The 22,849-nt window shown below is 37.2% G+C and overlaps 1 protein-coding gene across 1 annotated transcript in view; it reads right to left on the bottom strand.

Annotated features, from left to right (window-relative positions):
* Nucleotides 1-22,241, bottom strand: part of kcnh1b (potassium voltage-gated channel, subfamily H (eag-related), member 1b) — a 47,213-nt gene extending 24,972 nt beyond the window's left edge. Inside the window, exons 1-7 of the mRNA XM_017477299.3 lie at nucleotides 21,885-22,241; nucleotides 18,244-18,367; nucleotides 17,350-17,456; nucleotides 17,141-17,269; nucleotides 16,467-16,585; nucleotides 14,117-14,509; nucleotides 8,595-9,024 (exon numbers count right to left, since the gene is read on the bottom strand). Of these exons, the coding sequence (XP_017332788.1) occupies nucleotides 8,595-9,024; nucleotides 14,117-14,509; nucleotides 16,467-16,585; nucleotides 17,141-17,269; nucleotides 17,350-17,456; nucleotides 18,244-18,367; nucleotides 21,885-21,957 (1,375 nt within the window). The 5' untranslated portion in view covers nucleotides 21,958-22,241. The remainder of the gene's footprint in view (nucleotides 1-8,594; nucleotides 9,025-14,116; nucleotides 14,510-16,466; nucleotides 16,586-17,140; nucleotides 17,270-17,349; nucleotides 17,457-18,243; nucleotides 18,368-21,884) is intronic.
* Between the last annotated feature and the right edge of the window lie 608 nt (nucleotides 22,242-22,849).

A 22,849-nucleotide genomic window follows, 5' to 3' on the forward strand; every position in this document is an offset into this window, starting at 1 on the left:
CTACACTAGTGATCAGACCAGACAGGCTAGCTTTCGCTCCCCATGCGAATCACTGAGCCTTGTTGTTCCCATGACCCTGTCACTGGTACACCGGTTGTCCTTCTTTGGACCACTTTTGGTAGGTATTAACCACGATATACTGGGAACATCCCACAAGACCTGGCATTTTGGTGATGCTCTGACGTAGTCATCTAGGCATCACAATTTGGCCCTTGTCAAAGATGCTCAGAACCTAAAGCTTGCCCATTTTTCCTGCTTTCAACACATCAATTGTCAGAACTGACTGTTCACTTGCTGCCTAATATAACCCACCATTTGACAGGTGCCATTGTAATGAGATAATTAATGTTATGGCTGATCAGTGTAAGTTCTATGTCTTTCTACTCACATATTTTTCATTTCGTTTGAGGCTTTTTCAACAACATACAAACTGTTCCTTAATCACTCAGTATCTATATTTAGTCTGGCTGCAGAAACCATATTAAGTAGACTGTGATATAAGTGCACACAGGTATTGCAGTCTATATGAAATTACTGCATGAATCTCCTTTTCTAGCCCTAACCACAACATCCCTAAGGAGACTGCATTTCTTGTGTGGTTGTGAAAAGATTTTCTCCAGAAAATGGGACAATCAAGGAAACTCTGTGTAAAGGATATTCTGTAGCAAGAATCATGGTTACCAGGGGTTTTTCCCTACTGATTCCAGTCCTATAGTCTGATTGCCTGGAAGGATGAAATAATAAGGATCTATTTCCCAGCAGGTTAAGACCAGTGAAGGTAAGTAACATTTCTGAACAGAGATTTGAACTGAATATCTGTCTGAATATGTAGGGATTTTCTTTGAAGTACACCTGTGCAGGCGCTACAGTGGTGCAGCAGGTAGCATTGTCTTCCGAAAGCTCTAAAACCTCTACACCTTTACATTTAATAAAAAGACAGGATGTAGCAATATGCATGAACATGGAGCTTAAGAAACACCACATGTCTTACTTGCCATCTCTGGTAGCTAGCTGGCTAGCAAACTAGCTCACATTTGTCATTATGAGAGACATTAGTAAGATTTCATTATCTTACTCATTTGTATTGTCATATTCTCAGCAATGTATCAGTAACCAGACCTCTCCAAATAAACCATAATAACCAAAAATATGTTCATTATTTACAGCTAATTCAGCTACATAACTGTCAGTAAGCTAACTCATCTATAGTATCTATATCCTGAATTTATATATTTCTGTAAAGCTGCTTTGGGACAATGTCCATTGTTAAGTGTTATACAAATAAAACTGAATTGAATTGAATTTATATTTGTATAAGATGTAAGCAAGCCTGTGAAAATATAAGACAAAAATCTAAATTTTTGCTCATTAATATTACCTGGTTAGCTAGCTAAATGCTAATTTAGCACACAGGTTACAGGCAGATGTTAGATGACCAACACAGATTAAAGTTACTCATTACTACATTTATACTGCATGTAGTATACTACATATATTGGTAGATGTGATAGGTTTAAACTGAACTTGTCAGACTCAGTTCTCATGGTGACAAGTGCCATGTGCTAGTGTTTGATTTGGCGTAGGTTTTGGTCCTGTCTCCACCCCCCTGTCCTGTTATTGGTTTGTTACCTGATTGCGTCCCCCTATTTTGCATCAGTTCTTGATTTATATGTCTGTGTATACCCTTTCTTTGATTCATTGAGAAGTCTTATCATGCTTTTTTATAGTGTTAATTCCAAGCCCTGGTTTTCACCTTTGCCTGTTCACCATGTTTATGATTATGGATGATCCCTATTTATCACTGCTGCCTGTATTTTGACTCACGTTATGGATAGTGACTGTTGGATTTGCCCTAATAATTGAAAAGAAATAAATAAACCAAATATTAAAATAATAAGCACATTATTTCAATGTGTACAAAAATATTTTGACTGTTTATTGGATTCTGAGATTTTATTCCTTAATATCCCACTTTTTTTATAGATCTTTTTTTTATTTGTTAAGATTTGGATTAAACACATTCAATTCAAGTGACTAGTTAACGCAGCAATAACTATAACAACTCAATCATAAATATAACTTTGATAATGTCGGGTTGCTATAGCCACTATTTATTTTTAAATGGCAGACCTTTAGCTATGCTTCACAGATGCTTGGGGGGGTCCCAGGGCCCCACTTTGAGAATCGTGGCTTTAGATGAGTTATAAACATACAGAAATCGTCAAGGTTTTGCCTCCCGAGTACAATGGAAGTAAAAGTTGTTGGTCATGGTGTGACTGAAGTGTATGTGTGGTGGGGGACTTTTCATTCCATGCTGAAAGCGTAACTGAGAGTCTTCTGATGAAACTCAACAAAATATTCCAAACCACGCAGATGATTAACCCTTACTTTGGGGTTTGCAGTAACTGCATTGTGCATAACGCAGACTGGCGGTATAATTAGTGGTTTTTTTGCTCACAGGTCAAACACTGTACTGAGTCATGGAGATGCCTACTTCCACTGGCAGTAAAATAATAGCCCGTCTGATTTTACACACACACACACACACACATTATATATATATATATATATATATATATATATATATATATATATATATATATATATATATATATTGTGTGTGTGTGTGTGTGTGTGTTCTGTGTTAGTGCCTGACAGTTATAGATAATCTTGCTGTCAGCATTTGTTCTTCTAAAACAAATAAATGCCCCAGGATGGTGGTTGCTATGGTGACGTTATACCTTTCCAGAACTGCATATGCATAGTTTTGATCTTGCAGTGACAGTTTCAAAATATCTAAAAGACAACATATACCTACACTGTACAAAGGAAAGGAAAAGTGGAAGTTTTATATCCAACATAGCTTAAAGTAAAAAGCTGGAAAAGGCTAAATCTGAGCCCTGATAAGAAGCAAGAAACACACTGTCATCATGTTATCAGACCTCAAATGTATTAGTGTTCTCTCTCATATTCTCTCAGTAAGACAACACTGCTTAAAGACCTTACAACTGCAAATTAAAGACAAGCGCCTCTCTCAGCAGTTTGTAGCGGATCGTGTCAGCTAAAGCTCTGGATTTAGCACCCTGTCAGTTCCAAGAGTTAGAGCTCGCACAAATACTCTGAACAGGGCCCTGCAAGGCATGTTGGAGCATTTAAAGCTTTTTTATAGACACATAGATATTGCACCCATGAATTATCTCGAAAGTTTCTCCAGACAGCCATGAGATCAAATGGAAGTAAAAGGGAGATGCTTACATCTCCTCTCTAAGCTTTTTCTCCTGAGACAAAAGAACCCAGTAATCTCACATACTCACATCTCCTTTTGAGTTTCAGAAGCGACATCAACACAGTCAAATGCTGTTCTCAGATCTGCCAACTTAATTACACTATGTGTCAAGTTCATTACTACCAAGTTTACTACAAGCATGCTAATGTACTATATATTTGGTATTTATTTTTGATATACAAGCATATTTAAGTATGTTTGAAGAGAAGTATATTAGTGTACTTTTTGCACACAAGTACTTGGAGGAAAGTACATTAATGTTTTTACTTTAATTAACTTTACATTATTTAACAGGGACAATACACATTAATTGACATAGGTATTTATGATAAATGTGTCAGATTTAGCCAAATTGCTTGTGTTACCTGCTGTCTCTGGAACAGAACATAAAGAAAGAAAGAAAAAACAAACAACATTAAAAGAACCTGGTTACATAACACATAAAAACTAAAAATGTATTATGAATTATATTTCAGATTTATGACCTTGTATGCCTCACTAATTCGGTTTCGTATAGCCCTGAAGCTCCACACTTCTCATACCATACAGCACATCCTTTCCATTTTCTCTATGGGTTTGCTGTTGTAATTAAATAACGATCGCTCTAATGGGCACTGTGAAGTCGCTGAGGTGTGGTGAAGTGTTTGACTTGTAGCCATCCAAGTCTCATGGGGTAGGAGGAGTGGAGAGTATGTTTTACAGACAGACGCCAAGGGAAAGGAAATGACAGGCAGCACTGAGACTACATGAGCCAGAGTTTTATCAGGCTCTCTCTTCCACTGCCATTTCTGCTATTTGAGTATCAGACAGACCTGCTGCAGCAAAAACGCATGGAAATAAATAACATAGTGCTCGTATTTTGTAATATTAGAAAGTGTCAGATGGTGAGTTATCCTTTCATTTTGATATGAGTTTTAAATGTGTAATGGAGAAATAGGCCTATTAGTAGTAGTAGCAGTAGTAGTAGTAACAGCAGTAGCAGTAGTAGTAGCAGTAGTAGTAGTAGTAGCAGTAGTAACAGCAGTAGCATTAGTAGTAGCAGTAGCAGTAGTAAGAGTATTGCAGTGCTTTTAAGATAATATTCTGATCCTAGCCATGACTAATGTACTGCAAGTTTCTGTACTTTCATCTACCTCCTGATCCATCATACCGCCTAGTACAGTTTTCTTCATGACTAAAAGCACTGTGTCAGTTTGTACTGTACCTAATAGTAAATGCACAGGCTTTTCTAGATATTACAAATAGGGGTGCAAGAGGCAGTGAAGAGGGAATCGACACAGCCTTGGTTACATATAACTTTATCTTTACTGACTATGAAATTTATAAAGGCACGAAAAACATCACGCCACAAACAACCTCATCCAGATTCAGTCAATATCAGTCTACTCATTCCCTCATTCATTTGCAGGAACCATTTTTAATCTTTATGTTTTTGGGAGGTGGAAGGACATTGGAGAACCCAGGGGTAACCCATGCGGACACAGGGAGAACATGCAAAACTCCATGAAGACATTAACCAGAGCTACTCACTGTAATAAATCCACCAAGTATGTACAAATTAAGGACAATTTAAAACAGGAATGTTTTGTAATGTTGGCAGGCCTAAAAGTGACAGAAATGACTTGTTTTTTCTTTATGGTGACTCACCAGGAGGGATTAAGTAGTACAATAAGTCCCACAATAATCTCAAACAACAACACAGGGAAATAAAGAAGCATTCACTTTCTCACAGAGAAGAGTTTTGCATACAAAGACTTGAGTTTCCTGGCATTTCTGCCTAGAACCAACATATGCTGTGCGCAAAGCAATTAAAAAGCCTAAATGAACTCCATGAAGTGAAACACGTTTGTCCTTGAAACATTCAGCACATTTTATGAACACTTTCAGCATTTAAATATTAACAATTAGAGAGCAATAGCCTGTATTTCCTGTTTACTCAAATTGTGCAGTAATAAGTTAAACATGTTAAGAAAGTTAAAGTTACCATGTATTCCCATGACTGTTGCAAATGGCGTATGCTAAAATGACGAAGCAGTTTTTAAAAAAAAATTCTAATATTACCATTAAACATTATGGAAACAATGAAATATCAAAGGGTTTGTGTTATATGAGCTATTCAGGAATAGATACAAACAACTCGAAGACATTACTTATCTCTGGGGAGATTTAACACCGAAGAGAAGATGAAAACAATGCAGCTAGACAGTTGATTTGTGTAAGCATTTCTTCAACCAGCTGACTCTGTACAAATTTACATGAACTAATACCAAATTACATTTAGTTTTGTTTTATACTTCAAGATCCTTTTCAAAAACGGTCTTCTGAAATATCATCAGGTTCACAAACAGGGTCTGAGAACAGGACATGAGAATTCATTCAAATATTGCAGTGGTCAGTGGCAGTAGAGACGAACAGTAAAGTGAACGGAGACAGAGGCGTGACGAGCTCTGCATTCCCAGAGACACACTTAAAGTGCCTTAGCACTAAGAGAGGTGAAATTTTAGACTGTATTGACTCACTGATACACACTGAGGACCAACTGCAGTGCCCTGCTTCAACCGTTCTTATTTACTGCCCTACATTACACACAGTATCAACCAAGAAATAGACTAAGAGCAGCCCAAATATCCAAGATCCATTAACACACACACAAGCACGTGTAAAGGAGTCATATCATGATTTTTAATGCTTTCCTTTTGTTTGGGTGTGTTCACAAAGCTCAGTCTCTCCCAAAGGGATTTATTTTATCTAACAATAATTAATTTATCTAATTAATGTTTTAAAAAGTTTCAAAATCATGATATGACCCCTTTAAGAATATTGCCTCACTGGCGAAAGCTACAATACACACACATTGCATGACTAAGCTGCATGCTGCTGGCTGAAGTGGTGACAGCCCGAGCCCTAGCCTGATGTCTCTGTGGTATAGCAGCTCTGTCACAGCATGATCCTATGGCTTCCTGTCAGTCTCCCCTCCTCTCCTGCCAGCACGTATCACCATCAGCCCCAAGCAGGAACACACAACACAGCACAAACACCCAAGAGTAACAACCAAGCCAACACATTTGCACTTAAAAACATGCAGGCATATGCAAACTAAACTGCATGTGTGACTATCCACCCCGATGTGTGCACACACTACAACCATACAAACACAAACACAAAAACAGATGTGTTAGCTTGAATAGGTCATTACAGCTCAGAATGAGTTCTCTACAACAAACCCACGTGTTTGCAAATGAAATTTTGAAAACAGTATCTACAGTGCCAGTGAAATGTCTTTACCAACTTGGAGTTTATGTTTTATTAACGGGCTTTTATAACAGCAGCAATAGTGAACAATAGTTCCAGCTGCAAGGTAAATCAGAGGTTTTATATTAATGATTTGTACATTTTTTATAGTTACAACATGCACAGGGACTTGTATGGAGGACTCTCCATATAAATAGATTTATAAATGTGTGTAATTGTTGATATGGTTACGTTTACTAAAAGGAAATATTTATTTAGACTTTTTGGAAGGAGTCTCCAATGTAAGTGTTTTGCAACAGTTAGAGATACTTCTGTTTCTTTAAGTTATCTGACATGGGAAAGTCTTCAGGACAGAGGGCTGTGTGCTTTGTGGTTTCTCAGTAACATGACAATTTTTTTATCATGTCAACTTCATGTGATAGAGAAAAAGAGAGGCTTGAGTGGACACTACTATTACAGCTGTTACAAAGTTATTACAGGAACTAACTTGTTTTGCTGCCATTCCACATCATTAAATGTTACTACAAACGCGTCAAAAGTATGAAGTGTCATACTTTTGATAAATTAAAAAGATTGTGGAATAAAACACTTCAACATGCTAACACTAACTACAACACACCACACCACACCATCGTTGGTAATTTTTAATATAACAGCATACCATGGTCTGTTCTATTCTTAACTTAATCGCTCGTTTCAAAGAACTTAAAACCGTTTCGTTGCTTGAGACGAAGTTTAATCAAAGTCTTTTTACTAGCAGAGCAATATTCAACTCCCTACAAATGTTTCATGTAGGTCAGCGCTATCATCATGCAAGTATAATATGCCTAATCTAACACTAGGGGTACTTGTATCCCAGACAATATGCCCAAATCATAAACTAAAGATACACCCTTGCCATCCCCTCTTCCCTGTCTCACAGCACTGCAGTGTGCAGTCAAGAGGAAATTATCATCTGAAAGTTGCCGTCTGCAATCTCGCAAAGAGTGAAAAGACAGAATCCTCTCAAAGACCAGACCCAATAGTGTAATCCATCACGGCTGCTCCCAAGGCTTTATTCTGGGACAGAATGCAATCTAGTTCACCTCTATATAGAACCAAAGCACTACAAAAAGCCCTTGCAGAAAGTGTGTTAATCATATTCTCTGTACAGTGAACACACCTGCTGTACTAGACAGGATCAGGCAGGACACAGCAAAGACAAAAACCTATAAAGTTCAGACTGTAATAATGGGTTTATTGCACAGTCACATTTTCTTTCACACTTGTTTTATGGGGCTGTGTTTAAAATTAGATTAAGCTATACAAAGACTATATGGTTATAGTGCAGAATGCCAGTTTTAATGTGAGAGTCCAACCCGTTTTATTACCAAACAATCTCAGTGAGCCAAAGTACTTGGCACACTTGTACAAAGGACAGAATAACATAATCTTTTTTATGTTTATAATGCGAATAAAAATTTGTGAGTCTTCTTTCTACTTGAGTTTAAATCTATCTACAATCCATCAGCAAATGCTGATGTATCTTCTGTATCTTCTGTATTGATGTTCTGCAAGCCCTGAAATGCCACTGTTTTCAATTTCCATTAGATTCAGTGGCTTTTTTTTGCTTTTGATAAGTGAATAGAGTGTTCAGGTCAGGTGATATATGTAATTAGTGAGGAAAAAAATTAACAATTTTAGCCTAAAAAAAAGCAGTTGTTTTTGAAACTGCAAATTAATGTATTGGTTTGTCTGTGGACCCCCTCTATAAAAAGTTGTATGCCACTTTTTATATCCACAGTTTAATGATCTTATTTCCATGCATTACTAAATCATAGCAATGCATCATTTTTATTAACAATGGATTTGTCACCGTAATTGAAGTGCTCTAACTATGATTGAGTTGTAAGCACCAATATAAATGGAATTCTTAGGCAAGATTTACACTCACACATTGATTCTTAACTCAGATAGAATCTAATAATACTAAGGTTTACATAGTATACATAGATTCTGACACAGCCTGTGGTTCTTATTATTAGAAAGCAAACTTATCTTCAAGAATCATACTCACATCCGATCATCATCATGGCCACAGCGAAAATCTTCTCCCCGTCCGTAGTGGGAGCGATGTTGCCAAACCCGATGCTGGTCAGGCTGGTCATGGTGAAGTACAGTGAGGTGATGTATACCGAGTCCTTGCTGGGGCCGCCCTCCCACTTGCCTGTACCACTGGTGTTGAAGCGGTATGGCATGCCCATTCCCTCGCCCAGCAGATACAGCCAGCTGTCGGTGCGCACCACATTGGCCTCCTCATCGATGACCTCATAGTCACCAATGCTGTACCAGATGCAGGCCAGCCAGTGGGCGGCAAGGCCAAACACACACACCAGCAGCACCAGCACTGCCGCTCCATACTCGATGTAGTGGTCCAGCTTGCGAGCCACACGCCCCAAACGCAGGAGACGTACCACCTTCAGAGAGCTGAAGAGGCTACTAATGCCCTGCATATCAAACAATAAAGGAAAACTGAGATGTAATACTTTTGTGGCAAATGTTTTCCTCCCTAGCATCACGGAAATTAGGCTTGATATTTAGATTAGAAACTAGAATTTAGCATAGCACAATGTTTAGAGATATTGTTTCCATTCCGCAGTGAGGTTTGTGATACATATTACAGTGTAATATAATATACAGCAAAGCTGTTTCTCAAATCTGATTGGTCAGATTTGAAAGTGTTGATTAATTTTCCATAACAGCAGCTCTGACAACAGTACCAGCTGTAAGCTTTATATTAATGCACTTGTTCTAATATGTTATCATTTCTATACAAACAATGATCACTGATATGGTAAAGCCTTCTGTGGAGACATTTATTTAACATTTATGGAAGGAATCTCCAGAGTTAGAGCTTTGCAACAGTCAGTAAATTTTCCACCATAGGATAGAGGAGTTTGTGTGTTCTGATTTCTCTGTAACATAACAAGCTGCATTTTTTGTAAATTAATTTATTAATTTCAATTGTTCCTTTCAAGATAGAGAAAAAAGAGAGGCTGGTGGGACAATGAATAGTTATTGTTCATTTTGACATAATGTTTAGGCCACGTAAATATGCAGTCAGTTACTATATGGCCTCTTCACGGATCTGATCATAGACTTTGAAGTGCTTTATTGCACACACACACACACACACACATATATATATATATATATATATATATATATATATATATATATATATATATATATATATATATATATAGAGAGAGAGAGAGAGAGAGAGAGATAGATATACATACATACATACATATATATATATATATATATACATATATGTATGGGTGTGTGTGTGTGTGTGTGTGTGTGTGTGTGTATAGTATTGACGCCTTTTTGTACCATAAATGAAATGCAGGAAACATACAGTAACTCCAGGAATAACATTAGATTATAATGATACAATCTAAAGCTCAGCAGGAAATGGTGTTTTCACTCTGAGCTGAAATGGTGTGTCAGTTTTGTTCAACCCTGACATGTGGTGCTCATAAAAAATGTATTGCTTTCGCTCGATCAGTAAATCAGTCGATCAGCAAAGGCATATTGATTAGCAGGTAAAGAGAAGTCTTGCATGACATCAGAGAAGCTTCCTCTCTAGGTACAACCCTTTTTATAGACACAGGTTTGGGTTGAGCTGTGTTAGCTTGCTTACAGCTCAGCAGCTGTATGAAAAGGCTGGATAACCCGTGTTGACAAGTCCAGCAAAGGCAGTGGCCTCGAAGCTTTGGAGGGAGGGGACTGTGCAAGCAGCATTAATCTTTATTTACACCACTTCACTTCCCCACTAACGCAAACACAATACACCGACAGCTTCACACAACACTTTAAGAGGACTTTTTGATTCTGTTTCCCTAGATGGGAGTAATTTGAGAAGGTATTTTCAATAGCGGTAATAATATTATGCAACAGTGATTATGTTAGATTGGTCACATGATGCAAAAAATATAACCTTATGTTAAAATTGTGTATACATTTTAAAGCAATTTACACTTGACAGTATCAAATTAAAATTTTTTTTAACTGCTGTGTGGTGAATATGAACTATGAATAACAATATATCCAGTGGGTGGAGCTCTGAAAACATTAGAAATATTCTTTCAGCTTCTTTCAGCTGGACATTTATGAAATAACAAGTATTCACTCATTCTTGATTTAGTTTCAGATTCAGGATATATTCCATGTCTCAATAATGTGTTATATCTTATGCTACTGTTCCACTAGTCAATGTGGTACAGCATGGTTGTAAAACGAGACATATCTCTATCCTGGTTGAGTAAATGTCTCTGTTTCCAATCACAATTTGTTTGATGGTAGAAGGAAGTGTCAAACTGTTGTGGGAGTGACATCATTTTCAATTAAACATTAGTGTTAATTGTGAAGTAGCAACAATAAAGGAGCTTCAAAGTCTGATTTCGCTTTGACTGACCTTTTGGTTTTATGTGAAGCATTGGGCTTGGGTCAGTTGTTATGGGATTGTTAGTGTCTATTTGCTGTTTCTATCCAGACAACCATGAATGCTACTGTATATATCACAGGTGTTATTTTTTCCCTGCAGGGTGGCATGATGTGCAGGATCATTACAGTTACAAAATTACAAAATTACAAAATAATTAAATCCACTGGCTCTACCACCAGAATCCTGTAGGACACCTTTGAACCCTGTTAGAAAACCATCCGTCACAGGTCACACGTTCAAATATTAAGAACCTTAACACTGCACTGTCACTCCATATAAAAGATCAAATTCCATCACTAGCAATTCCATTACAAAACAGATGGAATCAAACCGGTAATTGTGGTATTATATGGTAACTGGATGTAGGCCAGATTGCTGCTAAACTAAATTTCGTTGCTGATGCAATGACAGTAGAAATTTTTATTCATTATAGTAGGTGAAAATGCAAAACTGAAAGCATTGCTCATCCATAGTATCACCTTTCAGTTATCACCAGATAATGTAGTGTGAAAGGGTAGAATGGAAACGACAAGAGGGCAAGGGACAAGACAAAGAGGGATTGAATTCAGCTTTTTTTTTTAATTGAAATCAGCTTTCAATTATGTTAAACCCTGCACCACTCTTAGCCTGCGTCACCATTGCTTGATTAAAGGCATTGAGAGACTCTCGTCTTCTTAAATCTTCAACACATCTCTGGCGTAAACAGCTCTATCATTGTTTGGCTGCACAGCTGCCTCACTGAGGCTTCACTAATGCTCTAAGCAAGAAAAGACTACAATGAGGTAGACTATAATGAGTATTCCAAGCCTGCATTGCTTTAGAGAGACAGAGAGAGAGAGAGAGAGAGAGAGAGAGAGAGACAGAGGAAGACCCAGTACACATTCATTCTCGCCACTAAATGTGCAGTTATAGAGGATAAAGTTGGGTGAAGTCTTGAGTATCTTTTGTTTTGAATACACAAACTGTGTACAAATGGCTTTAATATCAAGATGAAATGATATGTTTCACTGGCAGAAGATTACAGGAGCTCAGGGACAGCATCGCTGTGCGATTGCTTCTGTATGTGGTACATTCCCCTGAGATGGACTCGACTCCCCTAACGTGTCTGCTATTGGCACACAAAATGCCACATTAAAAGCCAGTTGGATCATTAATCAGTGTTTCCTGATGTCTGGTCTGACACTAGGTGGCTGCCAAAAGTAGGGATTAAACGCTCAAGCACGCTCGGTTTGACAGAATCATCACAACAACATGGATAACTACTAAAAGCACTCATTAGCCACTGCTACGCATGACTGCTGAAAATGCAAGTTTAGATGCAATGAAGCTGAATTAAGAATGGATGATTTCAGTAGTAAACTCTTTTTGTTGCTGTACTGGTTGCCTGCAGTGGAGACACACTCTGCTGATCACAGAAATACTCACTACTGTTATGTCATTGATGTGTCAGTCATCTGCTGCCTGAGGCCATGCCGTCTGTTTAAACCTCTGTTGTAGGACTACATGATTCTGTAAACATGGCCAACGTACAACAATCCCATTCACTCACCAAAATTTTCCAAATTGAAGTATCTGCATGCATGGATAAGGTGTTATTTTGAAAATGCTATTTTAGTACAAAACACAGCTTTTAAAATGTTTATAACTACAACTAAAGAGGATTTTTTCTTAAATATACTGTGAAGTTAGCCATTCGCTTTGCATTGACAGTAAATATTATGAACATTTATGAATATGAATATCAACTGTCCATCTATTAATAATTATTTTAACCATCCGGCTACTGTTAGCAGTAAAGATTGTGACCATTTATGAATATCAATCCTCTCAAAATCCTGTCAGATTACATCATTTTATTTAACTGGGCAGATGACTTAAGATCGTGTCAGAAAGCCCGTCAGGTTAGCTAATTATCTAGCTATCTTGCATTAGCAGTAAAGATTATAAAAGTTTTGGGGTTTTTTTTTATGAATATTGCTTACAAATACTCTAAGAAATTCTGTCTCAAGATCATGTTAGACTGCTAGCATTAGCAGTAAAGTTTATACATTTATAAATGAACATTTATAAATATAGATCCTTTCAGAAATCTTGTCAGGCTAGCCCATATTATTTAGCAGGCTAATATCAATGAATATGACTTAAAATGCTTAGCTAGTTTGTTACCTGTTAAAAGACAAAAGTGCATATGAATGCCGATTATTCCCTTCTTACTAACTAAAGACTCCAATATACAGCATGTGCCATGTATGATTTGTCCCATATTTATGTTATAGTGCACTATTTGGGTGTCAGACATTTTGTAGTTTTATTTAAATTCTCAGTGGGGAATTCTCAAGATTGAAATTATATCCCCTGGATTGTTTATTATATTATTACCCATAGCGCACTGTAAATCCACTGTAAACCTGATGCACACTACTTATGCCTAGTGGTACCACTACATATAGTGATTTCAACCACAAAAGCCAAATAATACTTACTATTAGTGTATTTCTTAAAGATTTTTAAATGCTTTAGAATTTTTCTGGTTTTCTAGGTAATTAGTATTTCTCAAATGGTAAATTCAAAATATGTAAAGGTGGGCCGTGATGATATGTTCCTGGAGTGATACAGGAACAGTAACCCTGTCACATCTGGCTGCATAACACCAATATGTCACTGATATAGTAACTAGTAAAGGAGTAAGGGAGGGAGAAATTTCAGACACATTTCCCTCTATGGTTACGTTCACCAGTGCACTCTTTTACATAATCCATATATGGACTCCGTGATAGGCCCACATTTCCATACTTGCAGTAAAAGATGCACCTCCTGTGGTCTGTAATCTGCAGACAGACTTTACTGAATACAGGTCCTGTAGTGACCACGTACTATACAGTACAGCATGACCAACAAAACACAACTCACATCCACAATATTCTATTCTGACATTCACCCAATTCAGTTCTTTGAAATCATTCTAAACACCCCACTGATTTTCCGCTAATTTCATTAACTACTCCAGAAGGTAGTGGCCAAAATCATGTAGAAACTCTACATAACTCTAAACTCTACTCTCACTACATTAAAAAAAACATTCTTACCTCATCTACATTCTCAAAAGCGTTGATGACATCATAGGGAAGGCAGGAAAGCAGGTCGATAACAAACCAGGTCTTCACATAGTTCATGCGGATAAGTTTTGGGTCTGATATCACCTCCCCAGCTGGACCCACAAACGTTGTGTGGAAATTCAGCACAATGTCCACGAGGAAGATGACGTCCACGATGCTGTCTACCACCAGCCAGGTGACGTTGTTCTGCTTGGTCTTGAAGGAGACATTGTAGGGTACCATGATGGCCGTGTAGAAGGTGAGGATGAGGATCACCCAGTCCCAGGTGGTCTTGAAGGTACAATAATGCAGGATGATGTGGGGTGGCGTCTTGGGTGTCTCTTGTTTGTACTGGGGGAGGATGTCTGATCCCAACTGCAATACCTGACAACAAATGCTTAATGTTTTTTCATGAAATGTTTATTTTATTGCATTCATATATACTATGGTTTACATTAACATTATAGATTAGACAGCACTAAGAACAATTTTTAGGCACCTTTAGGGATGGACAAATCATAAATACATTAACTAGCCAATTGGACAGGTGAAAACTCCAATGTGGTTGCCCAGTCTCATGTTTTGTTTGCCTGGGAACCTAAAGGCTAATGTAATTTAACAAATGAAAATGAGTGAATATTCAAATTCCTGGGGAGGGGAAGTTTCTGTGAAGCCATAGTTCTCATCCTCTCCTGATAGCCATGTCTTTATCTATATTGCATTACAATTTTGCATGGCGCTGCTCTGTATTTTGCTCAGGTTTGTCACCATTTCTACATGTGTGTTGGTGATTTGTAAAAAGATTTCAAACTTGAATGTTATGTTTTAACATACATATGAAGTACACGATTGCTTTGTGAAGGTCAATAGGGTGTCGATGGTCGATGGATGAGAGAAAAGTGGTTGGTAAGTACTATTTCAAACACCTACTAAACCTACTTGTCAAATGAGCAACTACAAATAAAAAAGTTAAAGAATACATAATCTGCTTGTCCTGGGTGCCTGAGCTTATGATTTGTATGATTTGTCCACCTTTAATGTGTGAACGTCTAAATAATCCTTGTGCAGAGTATCAAATAAGAGTGAAGATATTTATGAGCAAATATGGATAGAGACAAGAAATGTAAAATGTTACAATACTAGTACAACAGGGAAGGATTAATGATACCCAGACAGTAATAGGACTCATTATAAAGTCTTATTTGGCAGAGCTACTTGCAGCTGAAGGTACAATGATCCAAAGTACTTGGAAAATCTCAAAAGGATTTACAACCTGAAAGACTGAGGGATAACGCTGGTTTGTACAAGTACTCTAGTCTCTAAATAAAAAGGACCATTTCAAATTCTAATACAGGACAAACAACAAATATTAAGACTTCCAGAAACCAAAGAGGTACTGCAAAGAATAATATAATAATTAAATCAGAAATGTTATCCTAGGTATTATCTGAAGGGCTAGGACCTTTGTATAGAGATAAGGATTAAGCATATAATCTTTTAATTAGACAGAAGAGCTGCTGAATCTCGAAAGGTTTTCAAATTGTTTGTGTTTTCAATCTCAATATTTGGAAAGATAAAAATGTATATAAATTGTATATTTAATTTATAGTGTTTTTGTTTGTAGCTGTTTGTGGCTGAATAAGAAGTGTGCATTATCACCATGGTTCTGTGTAGTGGAGTGTGTAGTGATTTTACATTATATTATATTATATTTTGTTACAGTGGTGGAAATCACAACACACCATTGTTAACCACTGTTATGGAATCGAAAGACAATTTTAATAAAAATGGGTTCTAGTTAAGAAAAAGTCTCTTGCTCAAAAATAGGCAAAATATTATTGTACATGTTTAAAGAATCTGCCTATTTTTAACCGTTTGTTTGTAAAGTAAATCTGTGCCAAGGGGGTTTTTTTTTTCTTTTTTTTTTTTTAAAGTTAAAGCATTCCGAAATGTACAGAGTTTGGGAAACCCTGCTTTATGGTATATCAGCATGACAGATCACAAACATAGGAAGTAATAACATCTTATTAAACTAGTCATTTTGCTGTTTGTTTTATAAACCGGATGCACTTAAGACCTCAGTAATATGGCACTTACAGCTGTTTTAAATGTGATTTAAAGTTTGCAAATACAAAAAAAAATACAACTAATGGACTGAGCTGAACTATTTGGCGTTTTATTTGAGCAGCTGCCTCAAAAGTGGAAGAGATTTATCTCAAGGAAGCAGAGGAGCTGTGAGGATTGGCACAGACATTCTACTTCTTTTGGCCAGGAGTGCTTAGGGACTAAGGGTTGAAATGGTCTTTGATGAAAATTGAACACACACAAACACACACTCTACCTCAGCCAAACGAGAGTGCTTGTGGACGTTCTCTCCTTTATGAACAGTAGGAGCCAGCTGCTGAAGGACACCACGGCTGCTCGTCAAAGCGCGAGTAAGACGGGCAAACTTAGCCCATCCTTAGGGAAACAAGTACACACAACTGTGAGAATTTCATCCTCTGTGAAGGTTTAATTAAAATGAAACGTATGCTTTAAACTGTAGGCTCTCAAACTCTGGTCATTGAGTCCACTCTGTCCTGCACATTGTAGTGTTTTCCCTGCTCCCAAAACACCTGATTCAACTAATCAGCTTATTAACAGCCCTTCTTGAGGGGGATTGGGTGTGTTAGAGCAGGGAAAACACTAATATGAGCAAGATAGGGTTGGGACCTACTGCTCTAAACATTAACAATAAGCATAATAACTTATAACCTGTGCAACCATTTATATGAGCAGAGTGGCATATCATGTTTACTATGTTTTGAACTTTTGAACAAAAAGCTGATTCACTTTCTTATGGGATTCCAAAGTCTCCCAGCTATACTGGCAGTTGTTTTCATTTTCGCTGCATTTTGTCACAATCTGTGGCAATAACAGCCATAAAACAAGAGACATGTTTAAAAAAAACATACTCCATTTACTTCCTTTCTCTCCCCTCAAAACCAAAACCTCATTTTATGTGCTTTCACAAACCTTTAGACGAATCGTCTTCGATGGGCTGCTTAAACGCAGTAATGTCGTTAAACGTGCATAGGAAAAGCACAACTTTGTCCTGCTCATTGCGGATGGGGGCGATCTTCACAAAGAACCACACAGGCATTCCTGTTCAGGGAGAGGACGGTGAAATATGATTAGTTCCTTCACATTGTTTAAACAGGTATGTCATACAGTTGTCTACTTACGGTTCTTCTTGTACATGAGAATTTCAAAGGAGTTCATTTCATAATTCTCAAAGGTCTGGCGTACTTTCTCATACGTCTCCTTGTCAGTGAGTTCCCCATACATGAAGCTGAGAGAAAAAAATGGGAATCAACTGCACTCTTATGTCTGCAGAGGCATAGCATGTGGTTCTTCTGGGGATTTCTTAGCGATAAAATGTCGTCCACAGGTCCACAATGTTACAGAGAAATAATCAATAACCGGGTGGTGTGGATTATTTTCCAATAACAGCACATCCTGAAGTGTTTTATTCCTCTCATACCACAGCAATTTGCCAACTATTACGATTTTTCATTTATTAACGAATGATGTCATGCTTTTTATTTGTTTAGAGACAAATACTGCACAAAACAAGTTAGTTCCTGTTACTATTTACATTATAACAGTTATAAACAGTCATTCCCTCACCAGCTTCTCCTTTTTTCTCTCTTTTGAAGTTTGTCATGTTACCGAGAAACCAGAAACTGCTAACAATCCCATAAGATGTCCTCTACCCTAAAAACTTTTTCTGTTAGAAAGCGCTGACACTGGAGACTGCTTCCATACATGTTAAACAAACATCCTTAAAGAAACCTTCACCATATCAATGATCATACATGTTTATTTGTTAAATAACTAAACAATTTAAATCTCTTTATAATTAAGCTTATATTATGTGGAGCATCTGCCATACAAGTCCTTATGAACTAGGGATAGCATATATAAACCCTTTTCATTACAGCCGGTACCACCATTAGTGCTACCTTCTGACCAATCAGATTTGAGAATGCAACAGCGCTGTGGTATAAGACGGAGATAACGTTTGGTGTTATTAGCATATTCACCCTGGCATAAAAAAGGACAAAACGATTCTGAACCTGCAAGTGCTGCTCTTCTGCATGACTTCAGCTCGATGGTAGCCTGAGAGCTTGCAGAATCCATCGTTACTGTAGACAATGGGCCAATCCACAATCTGGGCGTTCCCCAAAACAAAATTGGTGTCTGGCATAAAACAGTAAAAATAAATTAGCCATGTAAAAGATCTAAAGGTTTATGTTCAAATAAGAACTTGCAAGACACATAAAGCTGGGTTTTTAGACACAGGTTAAGCCTAGTCTTAGACGTGCCCTCACTGATCAGGTCACTCAATGATAATCCAGTGTAGATAGCATGTCTTCATCCTTCTGTCTAGTTGTTAATTTAAATAAAACTCGCAATCATGGCACTGACTAGTGCTACAGTGTATTCCATTGGGAACCTACACTACCAGTCAAGGTTTTGACAAACTAGATGTATATTTATATATACATTTATTTCTGAATTAAAATGTACTTATATAAGTAGTTTTTGCTTAAAACTAGTAGTTTAAAGCAAAGTTGAAGTTTTTTGTTGCTTAAAAATGACCCCACCCCCGTTATTTAGAACTAGGAAGAAGCAATGAGGAGCTCAGCCTATTTGAGAACTTTAAGAAAAGACTCCTCGGTGAAGGTTCTTCATAAAGGTGGTTGAGAAGATACCCAGGGTGTGCAATGCTTCATCAGGAATACTGTTAATTACTTAAAGTATAAAATCATTTCAATTTGTTCTTAGCCACTGGAAAACTGCATATGTATTATTTCATAGTGATCATATTTTCATTCTTTTGCTAAAATACTAAGGGAGAGAGTGAGAGCTAGAGGGAGAGAGAGAGAGAGAGGTGAAGAAATCCTTTCCGTAAACAGGGGTGTCCAAACTTTTAACTGGTAGTGTACATTGGGCCATCATAACACATTTATAACCATTTCTCTAGCGATGCTAAATAAGTTATGAAAGGCTTATGTCAACATTCATGAGGTGATATTTTATGTAGTGTGATTTTTCCATTACACCATTTTCAATATGAATTTTCATTATGAATAGACTGAGATTATTACTGTACATTTTTAAGTTATTCAGTTGGTGTTTATGAAACACATATTGTTAAAGCTTTGAGACATCTTATATGAAGTAGTCATTCTATCATTCCTGTTCATTAAGCCAACACATGTGCTTCTTAAATAAGTGAAGCTCTCAAAGGTACACATTAATGCTTTGTAGACATGTTAGAAAATACAACATTGATTACTCCTTTGATTTGAGGAGATGAAAATCATTCATTACATTGATATATGGGCATCTTAAACAAGTTTTAAATTTAATGCAAATGGACCAGCAGTGGAGCAAATGGAGTAAATACACCTTCCAGAAGCTAGGATGACAGATCAGTACTTCATTCAAGATGTCTTCATGTGCCATTTGCAAAGATAAATTAATAACTCGCAAGATTAGCGTCAAAAACTACAGAAACTACAACATTCTTAAACAATCTAGTCAGAGTTCTTCTCACGTTCATGTAAAGACAAAGCTACAAAAAAAACATCAGTCCCACCTCCTGAGATTGCATATAAGCCTTACATAAACCCTCCAATATTCTTTATTCCTTAATGTCTGTGCCCTTCAAATAAAGTGTTAAAGGTACAACCTATAGATGGTAAGTGATGGAAAATTTCATAAAATTACTGTAAATTGTAACTGGCTTGTTAAGGTAATGGAATAAAATTAAGTAAATCTTTATATTTAGGAATCTTTCACTTGAAGGATTCTACAAACAATCCTCCTGAGAGAAAGAAAGAGAGAGAGAGAGAGAGAGAGAGAGAGAGAGAGAGAGAGAGAGAGAGAGAGAGAGAGAGGAAAGGTATAAAATCCCACTGAAATCATGGCTGTCAATACAAACTTGAGCAATTTTCTTCAGTTTCCCCTCACAGCACAATCCCCAGTGTTGAATTAACACCTGCACTGTTTATGTAAATCCAGATGGACGCAAATGAACAGTGGAAGAGTTCATTCAACACCGGGGATTCATCTGAGTAAATCTAATCAATTTCCACATGGCAAAACACAGGCACAGGAGCTTACTGAAATGCTACAGATTAGTAACTCAGCTGGGGAAGTTGTAACAATCAAGCTGAATACATGGTTAATGCTCAGTTCTACATCAGGGATTAAAAACAGATTGGAAAATGTATAAACAAGGTACAACATGATAAGAAAAGTGACTTAGCATTATCTAAACCTACATGATAGCAGTATTTGCACAAAAACGTTTCTGAATGAGCAAAAAGAACAAGCCACAACAGAAATGGATGAGCTGAATGGAAGTACAAGGGGGAAAAAATGTCTACGTGGTTATACCTGTCTGTCTATGGGATAATGTCCAAACTGAAACATCGAAAAGAAAAATGTGTTAAAGCAATCAAGGAAAGCAAGCACAAGTTGAAGCAGGGTTTTATATACAGCTAAATCCTCAGTGCTGAGGTAACACCTGCAGTGTTCAATTCAGTTGTGTTGAATTTACTTCATATGTACATGGTGTACGTGAGAATTCAGCACTGAGGATGTTGTTAACTAAAGCAAGCAATAAAATTACTGAAATGAAAAAGCATTCATAAGCTGCAATAAAAATTTGGTTACTGTGCATTGCAAGCAGATACAACAAGAACGTGATCTAAGCTAACTGATGTACTATATAAATTATGAAAAATACTTCTTGTAGTGAAAACCCATTTGAACTAATATTTATTGATGCTGAAAACACCAGCGATATTCTGGTTGAGATGTGAATCATATAGGTAGTGTGCCTTGTCCATCACTGACTACAAGTATACTTATATCTCCAAAAACACATGCAAAATTTGAAAAGTAAAATAGTACAGAAACTACATGAAGAAAACAAAAATATCACGTTTGGTTTTAAGTGCTACATCCGGAGCCATTTGTTTACATTAATACTGATACTAAATTGCATGTTTAAAAACAATGTCGTTTATAGTAACACTACTAATTTGATAAGCCACATAGTGTGGTTTGGGACAGAGTCGAGATCACAGTACTGCAGGATGGTGATAATAAGTGAAGGCAAGTTTAGCTAGTTTAGCAGGATATTTTACACTGTGAGATGTTTTGAGATATAGATAAGATATAGAGATGGATGTAAAAGGGGATTGAAGTGTGGATGATATCAGTAGGCTCCACAGGAGTAAAAGGAAAGGAAAACTGTACATTAGCTCATAATGAACCCAAAACCTCCCACTGACTCTCCTGATGTGTATATGGTAGTGTTGTTCATCATTTATGTAAAACACTGAAACTAAGTGAGATGCTGAATACAGACAAATAAAAAATACAGCAATGTAGTGCACAAAAACCCCATGCTGAAATAACACCTGCACCAACAAGGCTGAATTAATGAATAGCCTCAGGTTGGAATTATTTGAACATTTTCAGCATTGGGAATTCTGCAGTCTAGCCTAAAAACACATCAAATCTTATTTAGATTTTACTCCAGAAGAGGCTCCCAGGATATTATAGAAAAGGCTGATAAATGAACCTGAATCCCTGAGTGTCCGTCACTTCAGTATTCTGTAAGGTGATGGAAATGAACTCTTAAAGAAAGGAAAAGAATAAGCCTCGTATGTGAAGTAAAATAAACCTGATGTCTTACCGTTGGACCTCCGGACGATATTCTCTAGAAAAGTATTCTGAGGGGCCACGAGTCCTCGGCGACCCCCGGCCATACCGACTCCTCCTAACCGGGAGACTGGACAATGACTGTAACGATCCGGTAAAGGACGAGCAGTGAATCCTGCTTTGGAGTCTACATGATTTCGGATGCTGTGAGGACAGAGATGCGGCACTGTGCTTGTGATGCACTCTGCTGTCCCTCGGCAACACCGGGCGCGGGCGCGCGCGTGCGTGTGTATGAGTGAGACTCCGGTTCCGGACCGGATTCGCTGCCCCGGGTCGCACCGCCCATATCGGCCGCCACAACGGAGCTGAACAGCCGGGAGACTCCACCTGCTGGCGGCCGGAGGAATTGCATCATCTAGTGGACAAAACCCTGAGGCGCTGAATTCAGACAACCTGAGAGATTATCATCGGCTTCCACCATAGTAATAAAATAAATAATGGTTTATAATTGGAATTAAATTAAAACAATAAAAAACACAATTAATATTATTGTGTGTATAATATTTTGTTGTTGCTGCTGCTTTATATACATGATTTAAAGTATAGATTTCAATTATTTCAAATTTATTGGTAACTTCATGATATGCATGTATGCCATGTGTGTATGATGATGATGATGATGATGATGATGAGCTAACGTGTATAAATAACTTTTTGTAGCATTCTGAAAAGAAATTCATGAAACACATTATTGGAAATAGCAATAAAACAAAAATATTGAACAGACAGTAAATATTAAAATATAAAGGGAAATGAAACTAATAAAATAATAGTGTTATATCTGTTATATCTTACAAATTGTTTTTAAAAAATAACCTTGCATCAAATTTGTTTGAATTTAATATAGAAATACAATGTGTTGTATTTGCATTATGTTAACATACGGTACACTCTTATAGAAAATATAGAATTATGTTCCATCCATCCATCCATCCATCC

The sequence above is a fragment of the Ictalurus punctatus genome, chromosome 10 (genome assembly GCF_001660625.3).
Source record: "Ictalurus punctatus breed USDA103 chromosome 10, Coco_2.0, whole genome shotgun sequence".
NCBI classification, from domain to species: Eukaryota; Metazoa; Chordata; class Actinopteri; order Siluriformes; family Ictaluridae; genus Ictalurus; species Ictalurus punctatus.